Source organism: Cinclus cinclus, chromosome 1 (genome assembly GCF_963662255.1).
Source record: "Cinclus cinclus chromosome 1, bCinCin1.1, whole genome shotgun sequence".
NCBI lineage: Eukaryota > Metazoa > Chordata > Aves > Passeriformes > Cinclidae > Cinclus > Cinclus cinclus.
In genome coordinates, this window is record NC_085046.1 from 63,562,309 (window position 1) to 63,581,432 (window position 19,124).

Here is a 19,124-nt window from a genome sequence, read left to right on the forward strand (position 1 = left end):
TTGCAGCATACACCAGCTGCAAAGGATGTAATTCCCTTCAGTCCTGTCCCAGGTACTCAGTTAGTTCCATGCACTTCTGTGCTGCCCCTCCTGTTCATACATCCTTCCAAGCATTTTCCAGTGCCTGTTTTGTGAGGGACTGCGTGCTTCAATCTTTTGTCTGTTCCAGCCATATTTTCTGACTCTAAAAGAGAAGAGTGGGTTCTGCCATTGTCTGGGTTCAAATTTAAAACATTTTCATCCCTGTTTCAAAACTGTTATTATAGTGTAACTAGAGTGATGCGTCACACCTGGGGAGCTGTACTGAAGCTATCACTGTTAGCAACTGTCAGACATATTTGGCATACCTTTAAAGTTACTGTTGGGACTTGATCCTTACTGATTAAGATGAAGTTCTTCTACTCTGCCTCTCTATAACCCTGGAAGTTCTTAGCAAGGTCCTGACCATTGTCAATGTATATGTTAGGAGTTGGTCTTTGTAGATCTGGGCAACCAGCTCAGTAAAGTTAGTGTGGCTGCAATTAGCTGTATGAGCAGATAATGTCATGTCTTCTGCCTCTTGGCTTGAAGATCAACAAGGACAAATCAAAGTCATCATCAGTACAGTGAACAGTGATGAGGTGTTCAGATCACAAGAAGGGCAGCCTTCTACAGACAGAAGGATAACTCTGTGTGGTGCACACGGAGTTAGTGCATGTTGTAAGCAAGTACCCTGACAAGATGTGTAAGCCCAGCAGAACACTTCATGAGGTTGCTGGAGAGATCAGATGAACAGCGGGAAGACTGTACCTGTTCCCCAAAATCCTTCTAGCTTTATTCTCTTGCTCCAAGTTTGGAAAAACGATTCCTTGTGTGTGTGTGTGTGTGTGTGTGTGTGTGTGTGTGTGTTTGGTGTGGGGGCAGATGGACTCCAGGTTGAGGTCTCATTGCCTAAAGAGAAAGGGTAAGTCATGATAAAGCTGGAGATACTTTTTACTGGCCTGAGCATCACCACTCAGATAGGCTGCAGGCAAGACAGTGACCAGTTGTCACCGTATCACCTCCCTGCATCCAGAAAAACAGCAGTTCTCTGGATGTGTGGCTCTAAGGCTCAAGACTCCTATGTTACTTCTTGTCATTCTGCTGAGGGAGCAGTGCTGGCAGTGAGCACAAGAGGACAGCTGCTTCCTTGGCTTCTAAGCAGAGGAGGATGTGCAACTTGGCAGAGTTTGAAATCTCTCCTGCTGCTTTGGCTGCTCTTAGTCAGGTCTTCTGTTGCAAGGGAGAGGAGGGCTATGGTATTTGTTCAGTAAACAAGGCAGAAAGGTCTTAGGCCACTTCATGCACTAACAGTAGAGGAAATGTGTGCTTTCTTGACTATTACAAATAGAAAATGTTATTAAATGTGAAGATCCTCTGGTTGATGCACAGATAATAAATACAGCCTTTTATGGTAAAGAACATATACTGGAGTCCACAAGATGCAAACCTCTGCCCACAATTAGCTGTTTTAGTGCTGTTGAAATGAAAATCAGTCTATTGCTGGTTTCTCTCCTCTGACTCTACAGAGGACTGAATTTTAACATTTCTGTTTTGCCAAACATTTCTGTGTTTTACCAAAAGAACTGTGTGTGAAACCCTGTGTAGAACTTCTTTCCTCTAATCATTGTGCTGGTCTGAATTGCCTGTTACTGTGTAGTTCTTGACTGTTACTTACTCCACAGTAAATCTTTCTCTTTTCCTCTGACAAAAAAACAGGTATTGCATTCCTGCTGCAGAGGAGAACAAACTTGATGATGTGGTACATACCCTGCTGCAAGCTAATGGCACTCCAGGGCTGGAAATGCTTGAAAGTAATGTAATGGTAGGTTAACACTGGGAGAGGTGTTCCCATTTGAGAACCCAGTACTAATCAGGAGGCTGGTTGGTTGGGGATTTATTTTGGTTTAGTCTTACACTGCAGTGATGCAGAAGGGGTTACTTTCTGTTTGCAGTTTTTACCCACATGGTATTTTTCTAATGAGGCTGTTATTAATATAAAAACAAACATGAAAGTGCAATAAATGTCCATTTTTACTACTGTCTATAATGTATTTAGCCTCACAAAGGGAGTGGGATTTAATAAATTCATCTGCCATGACTGATATTTTATAATGACAGCATAGATAGGAGAAACATAGTATTAAGCATTTTTGCCTCCTTTGTTTATCTTTTGATAACAGTTTTTATTTAGTGTATGTAAGTATAAATTGGGGAGCCCATAACAAAAACCCTTCCCTTGGCTACCCACGTTAACATCTCACAGAAGTGCAGCAGCACAATGGATTCAGTGCCAAGTCGGAAAAGATTGGATGGAAAGCCAAATGATTTGCATTGCTTTCTGTAGTAGCAGACAGCATTCTCTCCTTGGGCACGTGAGAGTTTAAAGTGTTGGTTTGAGGAGGGGCACTTCTGCAGTTGTCACTCCAAACACTGAGGTTTGGCACGTGGGGAATGGGAGAGGGAAAACGACCACGGAACTTCGCACCACTGGTGGCAGCACGTGGCAGCACCCAGCTGGAAAGACAGTTCCAATTCATTGTTTCTCCATCTCTCTCTCTGTATTTTTTTTTTCTCTGTCTTTCCAGATCTCCCCAGAGATCTTGTGTAAGGAGGGGATCAGGGTGCACCGTACTGTACAGCAGAGCGGGCAGTTTGTTGTCTGTTTTCCTGGATCCTTTGTGTCCAAAGTATGTTGTGGCTATAGTGTTTCCGAATCGGTGCACTTTGCTACCACCCAGTGGACAAGTATGGGCTTTAAAACAGCCAAGGTAAGTTGAGAAAAGGAGTTAAAATGGATTCACGGCCCTGCCATTTAAAAGGACAGCAGACATTCCAGGATTGGTAACATTATGAGAGTAGTGCAACTGCGTCTGTTTTTCTGGACTACTCAACAAACAAAAAAAAAAGGAAAAAGTTCTGTAAGGCATAAGATGATCCAGTGTTTTCAGAAAAGTGACTGAGTTGTTAACTGACAGTTAAATACTTGTGTATATATAAAAAAATGCAGATTGTTATGCCTGCAGACCAGTTTGCAAGGAAGCTTTTCAAAAATCCCTGCAGAACTAATGATTATACATTGTATTATGCTTACTAATTTTTCTTAAGTAATGTTTTCTAGAACCATTAGAATCTCAGGTACAAATATCTGAATAACTGTGCTTGTAAGCTCCTATGGTAGGCAGAGTCAGTTAATACTCACAGCTGTATTGCTTGTTTTTCTCTGCCCCTTCATTCAGGAAAAGCTGTTGATCAGGGCAATTTCAGTTTTAATTGACTTGAAAGTCCTTAGGTTCACGGAGCAGCCCATCCAATACTAGATGTAGATAAATAACCTTCCCATTCCCTTTCCACACAACTGACTGAGGCAGGTTGCCTGCAGAAACAGGTGATATGTCCAGTCATCACGATTCTGGCTATATTTCTGTGTTCTTGGACAAAGAATATAAGTCATTAATTGTGTTCCCAACCTTCTGAAATACACTCTGGGTTCCAAGATACTATTTTGGTAGTGTTTTATAGCTAAGCCACTAGTAAATTATCCTTTACAGCTTCAAGTTACTAAATAACCAACTGTAACATGTCCACAGTTAGGGTTTGATTCTTTAGGGTAAATGTAATTCTTCCAGCCTGGTTATACTAACTGTATGTTAACTTAGATTGCAATAAAAGGTTATTTTATTATATATTTATTTTTGGGGAAGGTGGGAATTGTGTATATCTATAAGGCATAAGAATCCTGAGCTAACCTTTCCTGTCTGAACATACATGATTATATCAACTCCATGTGCTGTATTTAATGCTCTTCTGAACACTTGTTTGATACCATGAAAATGCAACTCCTGTAAGAGACAGAAATCACTATGCAGCAATTAAACAGCTCTTGGTGCCTCAAATTTTGAAGAACAGTTTCTTTTGATTAATTTGTAAGAGCTTTGCACTGGGTAAATATAAGATGACTGAAAATCCAGCAGATTATAATCTATGATAATTTACCTTGGAAATTGAAGTCACAGCTCTCACAGACTTTACAAGAACCACAGATAATATGTTTATATCAAAATAACTTTTGAAACATCTACTGTGTTGTTATTTTTTTTCCCCTTCCCTTTCTGTCCTCAAACTATCTTAGGTTCTTAATTCCCTTTAATTTTGGAAATTATTCTTTGGTTCCTCCACTTTGACAAGGCACTTTGCCATCTTTGCCACAGCGCTGGCCAGGATTGTGCTTTCCAGAGATAGTGAGATGTTCTGTGTAAGGGCAAGATTCCCCTTTTGGATTGTTGAATGAACTCTCTGATAAACAAGTGTACCATCTGTCTCTGTTCATTCTCTACAGCAATATTGACAATTTTTAGCATTTGATAAATTAACTTTGTTTTCATCCTATGATACTGTGACCTGATTTTTTTTAATAGTGACCCTCATTATATTACTAAAACGATGTTGTTTCATTTCTGTATTGAATGACTGCTCAATCTCCTTTAATACATGGAAAAATGAAATTCTGCATCTGAAATTCTGCATCTGAAATTGCATTGATTTCAGTCTTACAAGCACTTTAGAAAAATTGGAGGAATAAAAGAGTTTATATAAACACCTGTGTAAAGGGACAGTCAGGTTTAACCTAGACCATACTTGGAACAAGGTTGCTGGTTTATAAAAAGCACCCTAACAACTCTTGAACTTTTAAGGTAAGGATGAGAAGAAGATTTAGAGTTGTGGTAGAAGATTGTGTGTTTGCAGTGGCAAAGGGATAACTCCATAGCTTTAAATAAGGCACTGGGCAAAGTCAGTGAAACTCATTTAGGAAACTGAAGTACAGAATGTTGGACTGAATGAAGGAACTCTGGGTTAGAGGTTTGGAAATAAGAGGGAATGTCTGGTTTTAAAGGAGGGCTTTGGTGCTCTAGGGCCCACCAGAAATTGAGTGGAAAGAGACTCAGCTGGTAGTGTAATACAAGAAGAAGAACTACATAAGAAAGATGGAGTTAGTCTTCCAGCTGGAGCAGCACTGCTGCACACTCAGAAGAGATTACAGTCCATAAGGCAGGTTTAACTCTGTTACCAGTGACAGCATCCCTGTGCACCAATCTCCCAAGTAGGAAAATTGTGTCACAGTACTACCTGGCCATCCATGGAAGATGCTGGCAGGGGCTGGACAGGTATTTCCCTGCCTCCAGTTTCAGCTGGGGTGAGAAATATGGTTTTAAAATGCCACAGGTTTCCCACTCCTTGACTCCTGTCACAGAGCTGTCCCGCACCATGCTCATGGGGCTCCTTCAGATGAAACCAAAGGGAAAGTGGTCCTACAGAAGTGTAGCTGATGTCCTTACTAGGAAAGAGCTCTGCTGTGGTAGAGAGCTCAGATTAAGAACCTTGGAAGAGCAATAAAATGCAAAATAACCACTGCTGTGGAAGAAGTAAATGTACAAAAAGATGAGAACAGGGCAACCACTGTGGTGGCTTTTGCAGCAAGGTCATGGCCTCCAGCCCTTGAAACTTTTGGAAGTAGGTAAGGACAAGAGTTAACAGCTGACAGTCTGTGAGTATTTTGGGGAGAAAAGGCTCTTCAATAAATTGAGAGGTGAAGTTCACATACCAAGAAAATAACTGATTTAAAGAAAAGCAGAGGATGGTTCAGTTATTATCATGAAGAGAGGTCTCTTTCTGCATTCCTCAGGAGTTTGGACTAGCACAGTTTAATGTATCCATAAATAACCTAGGAAGGGAAGTTAATAGCAAAGGGAATCCTTTATGCTGAGGGTAATAATGGTAATGGCAGCAAAAATTAAAGCTGGAAAATGCTACAGGAAAATTTAATGATATCGAGTGATCCAAGTGAGAAAACGGTAGATGAAATTCAGTGTTGATAAATGTTAAATTTAAATTTAAAAACATAGTCCTAATGTGATAGATACAGAGAGATGGGCTCTTGCTACTGAGAAAAGAGCTCTTTGGAATCCTGTGGAGCTGTCAGTCAAGTGCTCTGGAGTGACATAACAAAAATACATTGAATGTGAAGAACTACAAGGAGAAAATAGATAACAAAGCAGAAACTGCTCTGGCACTGTGTAGTCTCGGCGGTTTGTGCAATTCAGAGCCCCTAATTGCAGAAGAAATATAGAGGAACTAGAAAAAGCACAGCAGAGATCAATGGTTAAAATTATTAATTAGCCTCTGCATTAAATACAAGAGTACTGCTCAGCCTGGAAAACGAATGACAAAGGGATGTATGAGAGCAAGAGAGATCACAAGTGCCAGACTGATGATAACTATAATGTGAATGTTCACTGACTTTTCGTGACATTGAAAATTGTGTCACTAAAAGAAATAATTAGGCAGCAGTACAAGTCTGTTGTAAAATACTTACCTGTGTATTTCAGTACTGTATGAAAGAGAAATGTACATAGGTTCAGAAATTCAGATAAATGCAGCGATACAGCAAGTTGTGCTAAACCCAGCTCAGGCACAGGGTGTCCCTGAACTGGCACTCAGCTGGAGCTGACCTTACTTTCTTCTCCAGCCACCCACTGTGGCTTTTAGCCTGGCTGTGTGTGTTGCCTGTGTGGGATTTTACCCTGGATTGGAGTATTTTCCTTTGTACACAGCCTCAGACTAAGCAAACCTAACATGGAAAAATCTTCGTATACCACTCCTAACAGTGCAGCTGTTCCATCCCCACACAGGGTCTAGCAGAGCAAATAGCTTCTGAAGAACACTTTTTCTTACCTCTGAGCTTCTTTTTGGTCAGCAAAGGGTGCTATTCCATTTTATGTGGTGGCTATCACTTGAATGCATGCAATTGATGCTATTAAAAATTACTGATTTTATGATATATTGATTGTGCAAAAAATACCCAGAGCATGTAATTGGGGTTACAGAGCAGAGTGAAAAAAAATTAAGGCAAAAAAAAAAGTCTTTGGGGTACTGTGTGCTGAGTAGGTATTTGGCACTAGCCAGAAATGTCACCTTCACATTACAGTCCAGCGTTAGCTCATTTGAACTCTCTGACTATACATAAGCCAAAATAGAGCTCTGCAGGTCTTGGGAAAATGCTGCACTTTTCCCACTTGCACATTAAATCAAGGAAATTGCCTACCTAAGAATTATCAAAAGGGTATCAGCTACCACAATAATTTGGTTTGTACTAAGTGAAAAACATAACTTTACAAGCTTTCACAGAGAGGAACCAGTAACAGGCAGAACTGAACCCCCCTCTTTTGCCTGTTGTCTTTTTTTCCTTGGCATCTGCCTGTTCTGATAGGGTATTTTTGTTTTAAAAGATGCAGAATAACACCAGTCCTGGGTTTCAAGCAGGTCATGTGTATAGATCTTACACTGTTTGTACTCTGAGCCATTCAGTATTACTCAGCTTTGAGTGATGGTGTTGCTTCTCTTGGCCTCTACAGGAAAAATTAATTTTTAGGGAGAGAAGTTTGAAGTGCTTGGAACATAAACATTTTGTTTAACTGGGACTGTGGAAATACTTTACTTGTGGTTGTTTTAAACAGTTTTCTGTTTATTAGTATCAATAATATTAGTTAATTAACTTTTAATTAATTCTTGGTAACATTTAATTTTCAAATTTGCTCGGGAACTAACGTGGCAATTTCCTCCTGTCCCAGGAAATGAAGCGGCGCCGTATAGCCAAACCATTTTCAATGGAAAAGTTGCTTTATCAGATTGCAACAGCAGAAGCAAAAAGAGAAAACGGACCGACTCTGAGTACAATATCATCGCTCCTGGGAGAGCTCAGGTAACGAATTGGGGGCCTGCTTACCTCTTTTGTTTTCATTGACAGACTCCAGAGATGGATGGATGATGTAAGTAACCCCTTCAGACACGCCTTGCCCCTACATATCCAAGCAAAAGCCCAGCAGATGTACCTGAAAACAGGCACACATGGAAGAAGCAGCTTCCTTGGCTGTAGCTGATGTGACAGTGCCCATGTTTAGGATGTCTTAACTCTGAGAATACCCTACTTTAGACACCTTAAAAAATTGAAATTGCAGTTTGCACTGCGTTTTTGTTTTGTTACTTCTTGGTGCTGAGAGTTGAGATTTCCTGATGCATTATTTGAACTATGTGGTGCCAGCTGGTTAAACATCCTTCAGTTTTTCAACCTTTTGGCATCAGTAGTCACTGTCAATCCATGTCTGTACTGAGTTTTGCACCAGGAACCCTTGTCTTCAGTATCAAGACTGTTATACTATAGGTGCAAAAGGTCCCTTGTATACAGAAAGTCATCTTGGTTTTAAACAGTGAGTAAGAAAGCAGTTATGCCTGTGTGGTAATGTATCTGATGTTAGAACTCCAGCATTTTAAAGAGTAAAAGCTTCACACTCCTTTTTCTCTCCAGTATTAAGGATACATGTTCAGGGTTTCTCTTAAGATAGGTGAGAAAAAAAAATAAAACGTTGCCTGGCTTCCTGTGTAATGATCTTCTCTTTTGTTCCCACCATGTAGTTGCTACCTATCTTTCAAGTTTGTGACAACTGATACTCGAGATGTCAAGAAAGTTTTGATGAATGAAGTCTACAAACTGTATTTAACTAACTAGCATGCATTTGGAAAATTTCCAGTGACATATTGAAGGGGAAATCAGCCCATGTGTTGTTTAGTGCTCAGAAAAAAATGCAAAGAGGTGTACTGACTGCTTTACCTGAAGGTGGCTCCCCTGTGGGAATAACCACTTTCAAGTGCCTTTTATTTCCCCTTGAAGAGGAAGTCTGCAAGTACAAAAGGCGAAAGAAATGTTGGTGCTTGCTCTTAGACCATCACATCGACCTTTATCAGAGTGGTTCTCAAACTTGTTCTTATGCATAGGTTGGAATTCAGTGGAGGATATGGATCCTTCCTGTGGCTGCTTATAGGAAAAAAACATAAAAAAGAAAAAGGAAAAAAAAAGCCAAGTGGAACACTGTACCATAGGTTTTTTTTCCCTTTGTTTTGTTTTGTTTGTTGTGTCTCTTGCTGCCTCTTCTCCTGATCTGCCTTGGTTGCTCAGTTTGCCTGTGCCATTTGCTTAACTTGGCTCTCCACTCATCTTCAGCTGTGTCTAGTGGTGCACTTTTTTGTCCTCCCGTTCCATCTGCTCGGCTCACTCCACACTTGCTGTCTTCCACTCAGCTCCAACCCAACCTGCTCTCCTAAAGCTGTAGAGTTCAGCACAGGAGGTGTTGTCCGCCTTAGAGATGCAGTGGGTAAAGGGCGGCCGGAGGGCTTGGTGGTTGTCCTTAATTGATATCTCCTTCTTTTTCCCTGGGTGTACAGCAAGATCTTCGTCTTTTGGCACAATCACTTGCCCTGCTCCCCCTTTCCTGCCTGAAGTACCTTATGGCAGCAGGTCCTTGGTTCATCTCTGCCTCCTGATGAAGGGGCTGTTACTTCTGACAGCAACGGCTCCTCTTCCTCAAGGTGGCTTTTGGCAACTTCAGGAATGACAGTCATATTAGCCACAGCTCCCGACTCTCCACATGGCTCGAGCAACCATCGACCTCCAGGAAGTCCTCGGCAGTCCCCACTTCTCTGTGGAGCAGTTTGAGAACCACTGGCTTGATACAGTGGTCGCTGTTAAAATCCGGAGATAGCTTTTGCAATCAGGCAGCATTTCCCGGGCGCTGGCTGTGTCTGCCATGCTTAGGGAATGGCACCAACCTCCGACACAACACTCAGGGCTTTGCTGTGTGGAGCTCAGGTTTCAGGGATGAGCATGGTAAAGGGGTGACTGTGTGTGGCTGTGGTGGTAGTGCCAGTGTCTAACTGTGCCCCTGTTCACAGGGACACGGAGCTGAGGCAGCGGCGGCAGCTCTACGAGGCCGGTCTCCACTCCTCGGCGCGCTACGGCAGCCACGACAGCAGCAGCACCAGCGTGGATGGCAAGAAAAAGCCTCGAAAGTGGTTGCAGTTAGAAACGTCAGAGAGGAGGTGCCAGATTTGTCAGCACCTGTGCTATCTTTCCATGGTGGGTACAATCCTTTGCCACTCCTGGGGCAGTCCCCCTGCCGTAGCAATCCAGCGATCTATAGGCATTTGAGAGACCGCACACAGCCATGGAGCCATGTCCTGCACTCCGTGCAAGACACAGAGGTGTTGATGTGGCATTTACTGCTTTGGCCAGTCCTAACAGAAGACAAGTGTCAGCTGGCTTCCCACCTGAACCAGTGCACTCAGACACTGTGAGATGTTTGCACTAGGAGGGCTAACAAAGACCCCCTGCAGGTTGCCAGCAGCAGTAAATTGTGGTAGAGCAGGTCTCGGGATGAGCTACAGCTCAGGCACATGCCATGAGCCTCAGGCATGCAGCCTCAGCCCATGCAAAGACAAGGGTCCCTGCAGGCCAAACTGCAGGGGAGATGTATCCCATCCATCATGCTGTTTGCCAGCCTGTCCAAAAACAGCCCATAAACTTTCTCTCTTTTAAGAGGGAAATGCCTACTGGCTTTTGAAGGTGTGCTGACCACTGCGGTGACACTTCCAGACTTAGAGCTGTATGCAGAACACCTACAAACACAGCAATATCATTAAAAACACCAGAAGCCCCTCCCACAACTTTATATACTATTCAGTCCCAAGAACAGGTATTCAAATAAACCTAAAGCAGTGGCTGTGAATCCATATTTAGTCCTTTTCGTTTGGGAGTTCTTTGTCATCTTTTGGGGTTTTTTTGAGTATAGATGTTAGGTTTTTAATGGGAATGAAATGTAACTGCATATAGTCAAATGTAGCTGTTTTCATCCTTAGCATAAAAGATACTGAGTTTATACATGTCTTTAAACCACTTTTTAAGTTGCATTAGTTTGAAGTAACTTTAAAATTAGTTTATTTGAAAAAAAACCCAAAATACTAACCAGAACCTCTTAATTTTGGTCCATTTGCTCTGGAGTAAGTTTAATCATGAAAAGGATTTTTCCATGTCACTCTTTAACAGTAGTTGGGGACAAAAAAAAAATAAAAAAAAAAACCAACTTGATTGCTAAATTCCAAGCTTAGTGTGCAGGCCTGGCAGGCAGCCAGCTGAGCAAATGTGACCTCTGCTGAACAAGGCAGTAGTTGAGGAATCCTGTGGCTAAGCCGATTACATCCTTGTTCAAGACAGCATTTTAAGTAATGAAAAACTACTCCTTTCAGGAGATCTTTAGGACTCCTTTATTAGCAGAGGCGATACTAATAAATCCATATACTGTTTGGATTTAGCCCTCATTACTATTGGTGGGTTGTTTTTGCTTTTTTTCTTTTTGGTGGGTTTTTTAAAAATTATGTATATTTGGCAACATTAGCACTCTAAAAGAGATCAGTTCTTTCTATTTATTGCACATCCTGAACGATTTCCCAGTGTGCTTGACACCTCCTTCCAGTACCTTGCAGTAAAATCCAGGTGTAGTAATTCAGGCTAAAATTGAACACTGTGGAGAACACAGCTACAGTTTGGAGCTTAACTGCACTTCCTTTCCTTCTCCCCACCCCCCCCCCCAATCTCTGCTATTTAATGTAGGTTGTACAGGAGAATGAAAATGTTGTCTTCTGCTTGGAGTGTGCCCTGCGGCATGTGGAGAAGCAGAAGTCATGCCGGGGGCTGAAGATGATGTACCGCTATGATGAGGTGAGCTTGGCACTGTCCTGGGGCTGGGGACTGGGTACCCAACATTTGGGAGGACACTTAATTCTGCCTTTGTTCTATTGAAGCCTCAGCAGAATGGTCTTGGGTTTGGGGGTTTGTTTTTGTTTTGATGTGGGAAGTTGGTGCTTTGTTATGATTTAAGTAAAAAAAAAAAAAAACCAACAACCAACCAACCAAAGGGAACATGATGAGACAGATGGTGCCTGAAGCATGAATTGCATGAATATGTGCCACAGAACATAAGAAGCTATTTGATGGTTTGGAATGGAACATGAGGCTTTGCTTTCACTAGTTATGTTCTGGTGACTTCTGTACTTTGGAATACCTTCCCTCTGTTGGTAACTGGAAGTTCAGCAGACTTCATCCAGTCCAGCATGAGCATCATCTAGGGCAGACTTGCAGAGCACGTGCAGCTGAGAGGTGCAGTAATGCCTCCAAGCAAATGTGATGATGAATAATCCCAGAACTCAAGATGGGGATTTAGGACTGTGCCTGGTTTCTGGGCTGAGGCTCCATGTCTTTACCTGTGAGGGGCTTGACCCCAAAGGTAAATAGCAGAGCAGTGGGAGAAATGACACGTCAGGTCTTAGGGAGCTGCGCTGGCTAGAAGCAGCTTTTTAAGAGGGGCCTCCCAGCATTTCTGAGCACTCCATTGCTGTCCTGTTTAAGTAACTCTGGAAGAAGAGCAGATAGTAATTTGTGTTTTCTTTTTCCTGCTTCCTGAACAGGAACAAATAATCAGTCTTGTCAATCAAATCTGTGGAAAAGTATCTGGTAAAAATGGCAGCATTGAGAACTGTATCAGCAAGCCTACACCAAAAAGAGGACCTCGTAAGAGAGCGACAGTGGACGTGCCATCATCTAGGCTTTCATCCTCCAGTTCATCCAAAAGTGCTTCAAGTTAATCCTGAAGATGCCAACACTCTCATTTTGTCAATTTATATATATTTTTTGTAATTATTATACCATAGTTTGGAGTACTTGCTGTAGAATACAAGCTGTCTTTGCACTAGCTCTAAAGAAGATTTTCTTCTGGTTTTAGAGAACTAATTTTGTTTTAGCATTAAACTGTTGAAATTTTTTTTTTTGTACTTGGAATAGATAGATACAGCAGTCTGATTTTTTTAAACTGCCGTATGTTCACTGTTTTAAAACCGGCAAGGGGCTGATAAAATATTAATTTGTATTGTCCCTATGGCTGAAAAAATAAAAAGCCTTTTTGGTAACTGTGAAAAAAGGCTTTTAACCCATTTTTTGAATAGGTTAAAGTTTGATGTGTTTTATAATTTGTTCTCCAGTCATGTGAGCAGATTTTTCTAGAGAGAAAAGGGATAGGAGACAAAAACTTGAAAGAAATTGCTTTACTTTGGCTGTCTTTTATTCTGTCACAGCAAGATGAGTTTTGTAATTTTTTAAATTGGAGAATACACACTTTCTTTGGGAGGTTATGGCAGCTGAAGATGGACTTTGTTTCCTAACTGTAGGCAAAAGGAGGAGATTTGGAGTATGTTCTCTTTTACCAGCACATCACTATGCATCTGTTTTGAGGGGGGAAAAAAATAAAAAAAAAAATTAAAAAAAATATAAAAAAGTTAAAAAAATAAAAAAAAGGAGGAAAAAAAAGACTGCCTGCCTTGAGGAGTTATGTGAGGGAAAACTGTGCCTGATTTCATTAGGAAATCCATTCTGTTATTTTTTGGTGCTGTTGGCTACTTTATCAAAAACCCTTCAATAGCATCCTTTAAAAAAAAGAAAAAGATTAAAAAAAAGAAAAAAGTGATTGAAGCCATAAGTGCTTCTTTTGTCATAGACGTGCAATCTTTCTAACATTCCATTTCCATTCCACTGCTGTTTTTCACACCTTTACACAGTCAAGCATTAATTTTTGTTTTGAATTTGTTTCATTATATGATCACATTTAGAGCCACTAGCAAGTCTGCATATTTCTTTTGAATGTGAAAATGCATTTGCTTTCATCTTGTCTGTTTTTTCTCTTCATGTTATAACAAAAAAAAAAAATCACACCTTTTGTACATATGCCTGTAAATTTTTTTAAATACTTGAGCCTTTTCTTGGGGTGGGGGGAGGGATGGCAAAGAGACAAGATGAAGAAAAGCCTTACGTTTCACTTTCTTCATCGGTTGGATTGGATGCTTACAGGGTTTTTCTTGTAACATTTATAAGTGCTGCTTACATCACTGAACAACAACAAAAAATAATAATGGAGTAGCTGTTGCCCTTTTCTGGTTGTGTGTACAGTATGTGTGGAATAAAAAAGGGAAAATGTTTTCACAAACTGTTCTGTTTCGTAATTGAATTCAACAATACCGTAGCTACCCATATTGCACTGAGCTTGCCAGTGGTGACTGTCAGGAAAGTCCTATAATACAATTTGTTGGTTGTTGTTGCAGAAGACTGAACTGTTTTGGAATATTTAACAATAACATAAACAGAGTCAAGTGTTTTCAAATGTGGTTGTCTGGTTTTTATGGCCTTGCTGTGTACTTTTCCCTCTTGACAGTAAACTTCTGACTATGGCTTACAGTTTGACATTTAATTTATTAGCGCTGCTCTGCTCTCTTTCCTTGTAAGGAAAGACTTCATGTTGTTTATTGCCAGTTTTTTGTTTACTTTCCAGGTTTGTACTACGAGGTTTAATAAAAAAAAACAAAACTTTTTTTGACATTTTGTCTGTCTTCTGGAAAGCAAGAGAATAAAGGAAGCTCCTTCACGATAAATTTCTTTTCAACAGCTGCCTTGTTGAATAGCAAATCTGTAATTGCAGGTAGGGAGCTTCCAGCCTTCATTTCCCAGAGAGGGGTCAGGAAACACTTTGTCAGCTAACAGAAGAATCCTTAAGGAAACCAGCAGCAAGGAGTTGCCATTGGTTTTGTCAGGACGGGTCATTGGAAGGGATCTACATCACAGCTCATCCTTTTACTTACACTGTTTCTGATTACATTCCTTCCCTCTGTGCAAAAAGAGCAGGAGCCAGGAGCCTTCTCAAAGGAGAGTAGATCCCTGAAAATAGAGCATGAGACTTGACAAGTAACAGGCATTAGACATGGTCAGACCTCGAGTTCAGAGAGAAAAACAACTGCAGAAAAAACGGGAATGAGATGATGCCTATAGGTCCTGAGGTTTCTAAAATGCACGCACTTAATTATTAATTCAGGTTTATCTCCTAGTGTAGTCAAACAGATGTTACCATGGAAAAGCACAGTACATTGGTGCTCCTAATAACCATTTCTTTTTCCTGAGTTAGGCTCCTCTGTTCGCTTGCCATGGATAAAATACCTGGGTAATCAAGTAAAAGACATGGTTGGGATAGAAATTCTTTATTTTATCTCGAAAGAGGAGTAAGTACACAATGCTAAGATACCTGCTCCACAAGGAGTGCAACATTTCCATATGCATCTCTCCTCCTTCCCAGGTTCTTATTTTTTTCTTAACACCTATAACTAAGTTGGTCCTGAATAAGAAGTGTGAGAACAGTAGACACTGCTGCGTTAGTAGACAAAGGTAGGAGGCAGACAGTAGGTAGTAAAGAGTAGAAAATAACTTTTCATTTTGGTTTGGATCCTAAATCTTCAGTTGCAGCAGCTGAAAACATGCAAGGAACAATTTGGGTTCAGTACTACACATCAACTCTTTAAGTACTTCCAATCAGCCATTTAAAGGTTAGTGGTCAAAGCAACTTCTACCTTTGCCCTTAAATTCTCTTATACATAGTATATACAACAGTTTTACTGCTCCCCTGAGCCCCAAGATTACTGTTAAGTATGTGTGCTTTAGGCATAATTTTTTTCTTTAAAAACCAACCTCCACATGACTGGCAATTTTGTAAAAAGGCAGTATTACTAAGTAAAAAGATCTGGCTGTTACGCTTGGTTTGCAAACTGTTACACAGGCAAGCTCTTCATTCACTTGTTCATTCATTCAGAAGTCATTCTTAAAGGATATGGGTTTAAGATTCAAATAGTTTGAGAGTCACTTTCATCACTGCCATCTGAAGCACCCTTTCTCTCAGTTACAGCAGCAAGGGCAGTGTCCACTTGAACCTCCTCTTCGTCAGACTGAACAACTGGGGACTCTCCCTCGCTCGCGTCCTGGCTGGCAGAGTCGGTGCAGGTGGAGGACAGGGAACAGAGTTTCTGCCGTAACTCAGACTGGCTCGGCACCTGGAGACTGATCTCGTTCACATAGGTGTTGGAGTCAGGCCCTGAGAGTTGGGAAAACAACAGCAACAACAAGAGTCAAGCTCTGGCTCAGCAAGGGGATTCAGAAGTCACAACGTTAGCATCAGCTCTGCTTAGGGAGTCACTTTCAGGCTGTTTTCCTTCTTTTGCAAGATGCCAAGAGGACCCAACCCCCCCCCCCCCCCCCAATAAACTCGGTGTAACAGAACTGCACAAATTGGAAATGTAAAACTGAACAAACAGCTAGGAAGCAGGCAGTAACAGTCATCACCAGTTTTGACTAAAAATGAAGATGCAAAAGCAACACGTTGAATTCAGCATGAAAGCAATGCTTTGGTAGGTGGGAGTTATACCACAGCTCAAGTGCACAGGAGTGGAATTTTAAGACTCTGCTTCCTCCATATCCTGTGCACAAAAGATTTGTAAGCAAGTTCAGTGTAATAGTGTTTGCTTGCAGTTAGAGAGTTCAGATTCCAAAATTACATCCTCTTCCCTAGACAGTTCCTGACAGCAAAAAACGTTAAAATGAGGAAACATCTAAACACTTTTTGTGTGATCTTCCAAAGAAAGCTTTTTTCCTTATCTCCTATACTAACAAGTATTTCTCCACAGTCAGAGCACCCAGCTTCAGCTGATGAGTAACTTTAGTGAGAAAAGTCTCTTAAAATTTTGTTAAAATGTTTTTCAGAGGGGTCAGATGGATATAACCTACAGCTTACCTCTGGTTCAGACTGACTGCAGAGCAGTTCAAAGCACATTGTCCATGCCTGCTCCTCAAACACCTGAGTTATATTTTAACACTAGAAATTTTAGAGAACCTGCCTTATGTGGTTCAGCATGCATTAGACAATTTACACAACACACAGAGGAGGAGTTTTCAGGAGTGGTAGTGCTAACTCAATTTTGCAGTTTAACTTAACTGTCATGAAATGTTGCAAAGCCATTGTCTGTAAGCTGGCAATGTTTATAGAAGGCAGAATTGAAAGCATTTCAATGTCTTGAGCTGATTCTCATTTTTACCAGTTATTTTAATAACTTACCTGTATTTTGTGATGTTCAGCCCAACTGTCAAACAAACATTGCCCTGACAACTCAGTTCTCCACTGACAGCACAATGAAAAGTTACCTTTAAGCCATCTCAGTTTTCTGAGAATGAAGACTAGTGCATATTTGGTTTGATACTGCGTTGCCAGGTTCTTAAAGCACAAAAATCCCTTAATCAGAGGGAAATAAAATGTCTGGAACCACAAGAGCAAGATCCATGAGACTTACACTGCAGTAAGGTTGCAGTGCTGAAATATCATTACAGCACAGGTACATTATATTGCAGTGTATGTCCATGTATAGACACTGTACCTATACACTGTAATACTTAGATTACAGCATTAAAAAAATGCATTTTTTAAAAGCTGATTAATTTATCTACTTAGTTAGAAAAGTAGTTTCTGCACTTCCTTAAGTAGTCCAGCTGAGACTTTTTGCTGTTAAGACACAAAGCTTCTTGGTCCAACATCTGCCAAACAGCCAGCAAGAGGAGAACTATCCTAGATTCTGCAGTTACTGGCAAGCTCAAATGATGATCAGCTTTAATAATGCACAAAGTGGATGCCTATCCAAGGTGACCCATCTCAAAGCAGCTTTTGCAATGAAACACAAAAACCTAAACCTTTACTAGTCAAGTGTGCCTTGACCATTTACCGCATTTGCCTGAAGTTTTTCATGTTCACAGCAGGTGTTAATCACCTTTACAGAGGGAGTTACTGTAAGTACTTCCATAAAAATATTTCAATCTGTATTTTCAGAAGAAATCAAAAGGACCTTCAGAGAAGCTTCATAACCTCCCGTAAGAAAAATAATTTTGGCTTTTTTGAGGGTGTTTTAGCACTGAAGTTTTTAACTATGAAAACACTTCCATGGTAAAGATCCAGTACTGAGACACTAATTCTCAGTGTGTATGTAAACTGCTGGGTTGAACCTTGTCTCTCAGTATCTCTCACTGAAAATCTTGCATTACACAACTAGTCAAAGTTTGACAAGCAACATTCTGGACAAACTCTAAGCAATCAGTATTAAAAGCAAGTATTAAAAGTACTGCAAGCTTTCTGTTGATGTTTGTCAAAATGTCCTCTATTAACTCTACATTGGGAAAAATGTCCCTCAAGCCAGTACATAACACATTCAGACTGATGAATACAACAAGGAGCTGCATTAAGAAAAATGAGATTGTCTAGAAATATCACATAGTTTTGCAGCAACTCCCTTGTACAGCAACTAAATGTTACTGTTTCAAGAAGCACTAATGAAGAACAGTCAATCTGCATCAAGTGTGATGTTTTAATGAGACAACATCACCCATTACAAATGAGAGCAGTTCTGGTGGTTTCTCACTGTCTCTAAGCAGGCTGTCACTACAAGTACCATACCCAGCATAGGAGACAGCACATTATTGTCTTCGCTTCCTGAGTTTAAAAAGACGTCAAGTGCTTCCTGGTCAGACATGTCCATTAGGTCCATCTGCTCCAGCATGTCCACATTCACCTCCATGGAAGACATACTTCCAATTGGCTCTGCAGGAGAAACAGCGCAATGAGTGAACTGACAATCAGTACATGAGGTTATTACCTACCAAGGCTCCAGAGGCTGCTCTAAGTGTCTGCATCAGAAATAATTAAACTGAGGAATGCAAGGAGCCCATCCACAGGAGCTGCTCAGCAGCAACCTCAGCCCAAATCCAAGAGCACTCTGTGCAATCTTTGTAGTGAAACTAACATCCATTACTGTTTTTGTAAACCAAAATATTTTTAGCAACAGTATTCATAGAAAAAACATTCTCAGAATTAAGGTGAGATGGGACTCAGGCGCAAAGATTGAAACTTACCATTTTTAAACACTCCTTTTCAATTCTCTCAACCAAAAATCTTCTTAGAGGAAAGCACATTTAAGCACACAGTCACTAAATGTCGATATACAAGGGACATAGAAATTCAGAAACCAGGATTCAGAAACCAGAGAGCAGCTGTTCTTCTTCTCTCAGTTAATCTAAGAAATTATTGTAGTCTGTAAAACCCAGGCTCATACCCAGTATCTTCTGTCAGCATGGATATTTCACATTATTCATTACTCAAGCAAATTATTTATTACTGTCAATACAGTACTGACAATTTGCAAGGGAAGTAAATACTTGGATGAGCATCTTCCTTGAACAGCAAAACATGCAAATGGGAGAAGTTCAGGTTTCAGCCCAGCTTCTGCATAATATCAAATTATTACATGAGCAATTTACT

The 19,124-nt window shown here is 40.7% G+C and overlaps 2 protein-coding genes across 5 annotated transcripts in view; one reads left to right on the forward strand and one right to left on the reverse strand.

Annotated features, from left to right (window-relative positions):
• JARID2 (jumonji and AT-rich interaction domain containing 2) overlaps nt 1–14,324 on the forward strand; it is a 208,760-nt gene extending 194,436 nt beyond the window's left edge. Inside the window, exons 13-18 of the mRNA XM_062508680.1 lie at nt 1,738–1,843; nt 2,607–2,789; nt 7,647–7,777; nt 9,802–9,985; nt 11,516–11,623; nt 12,370–14,324. Of these exons, the coding sequence (XP_062364664.1) occupies nt 1,738–1,843; nt 2,607–2,789; nt 7,647–7,777; nt 9,802–9,985; nt 11,516–11,623; nt 12,370–12,546 (889 nt within the window). The 3' untranslated portion in view covers nt 12,547–14,324. The remainder of the gene's footprint in view (nt 1–1,737; nt 1,844–2,606; nt 2,790–7,646; nt 7,778–9,801; nt 9,986–11,515; nt 11,624–12,369) is intronic.
• Nucleotides 14,325–14,689: 365 nt separating this feature from the next.
• The window catches only part of DTNBP1 (dystrobrevin binding protein 1), a 64,450-nt gene continuing 60,015 nt past the window's right edge, over nt 14,690–19,124 (reverse strand). For all 4 annotated transcript variants that reach the window (XM_062498816.1, XM_062498842.1, XM_062498833.1 and 1 more), the window contains 2 exons: nt 18,264–18,407; nt 14,690–15,863 (listed from right to left, as the gene is read on the reverse strand). In XM_062498816.1, coding sequence (XP_062354800.1) covers nt 15,616–15,863; nt 18,264–18,407 — 392 coding nt within the window. In that variant the 3' untranslated portion in view covers nt 14,690–15,615. The remainder of the gene's footprint in view (nt 15,864–18,263; nt 18,408–19,124) is intronic.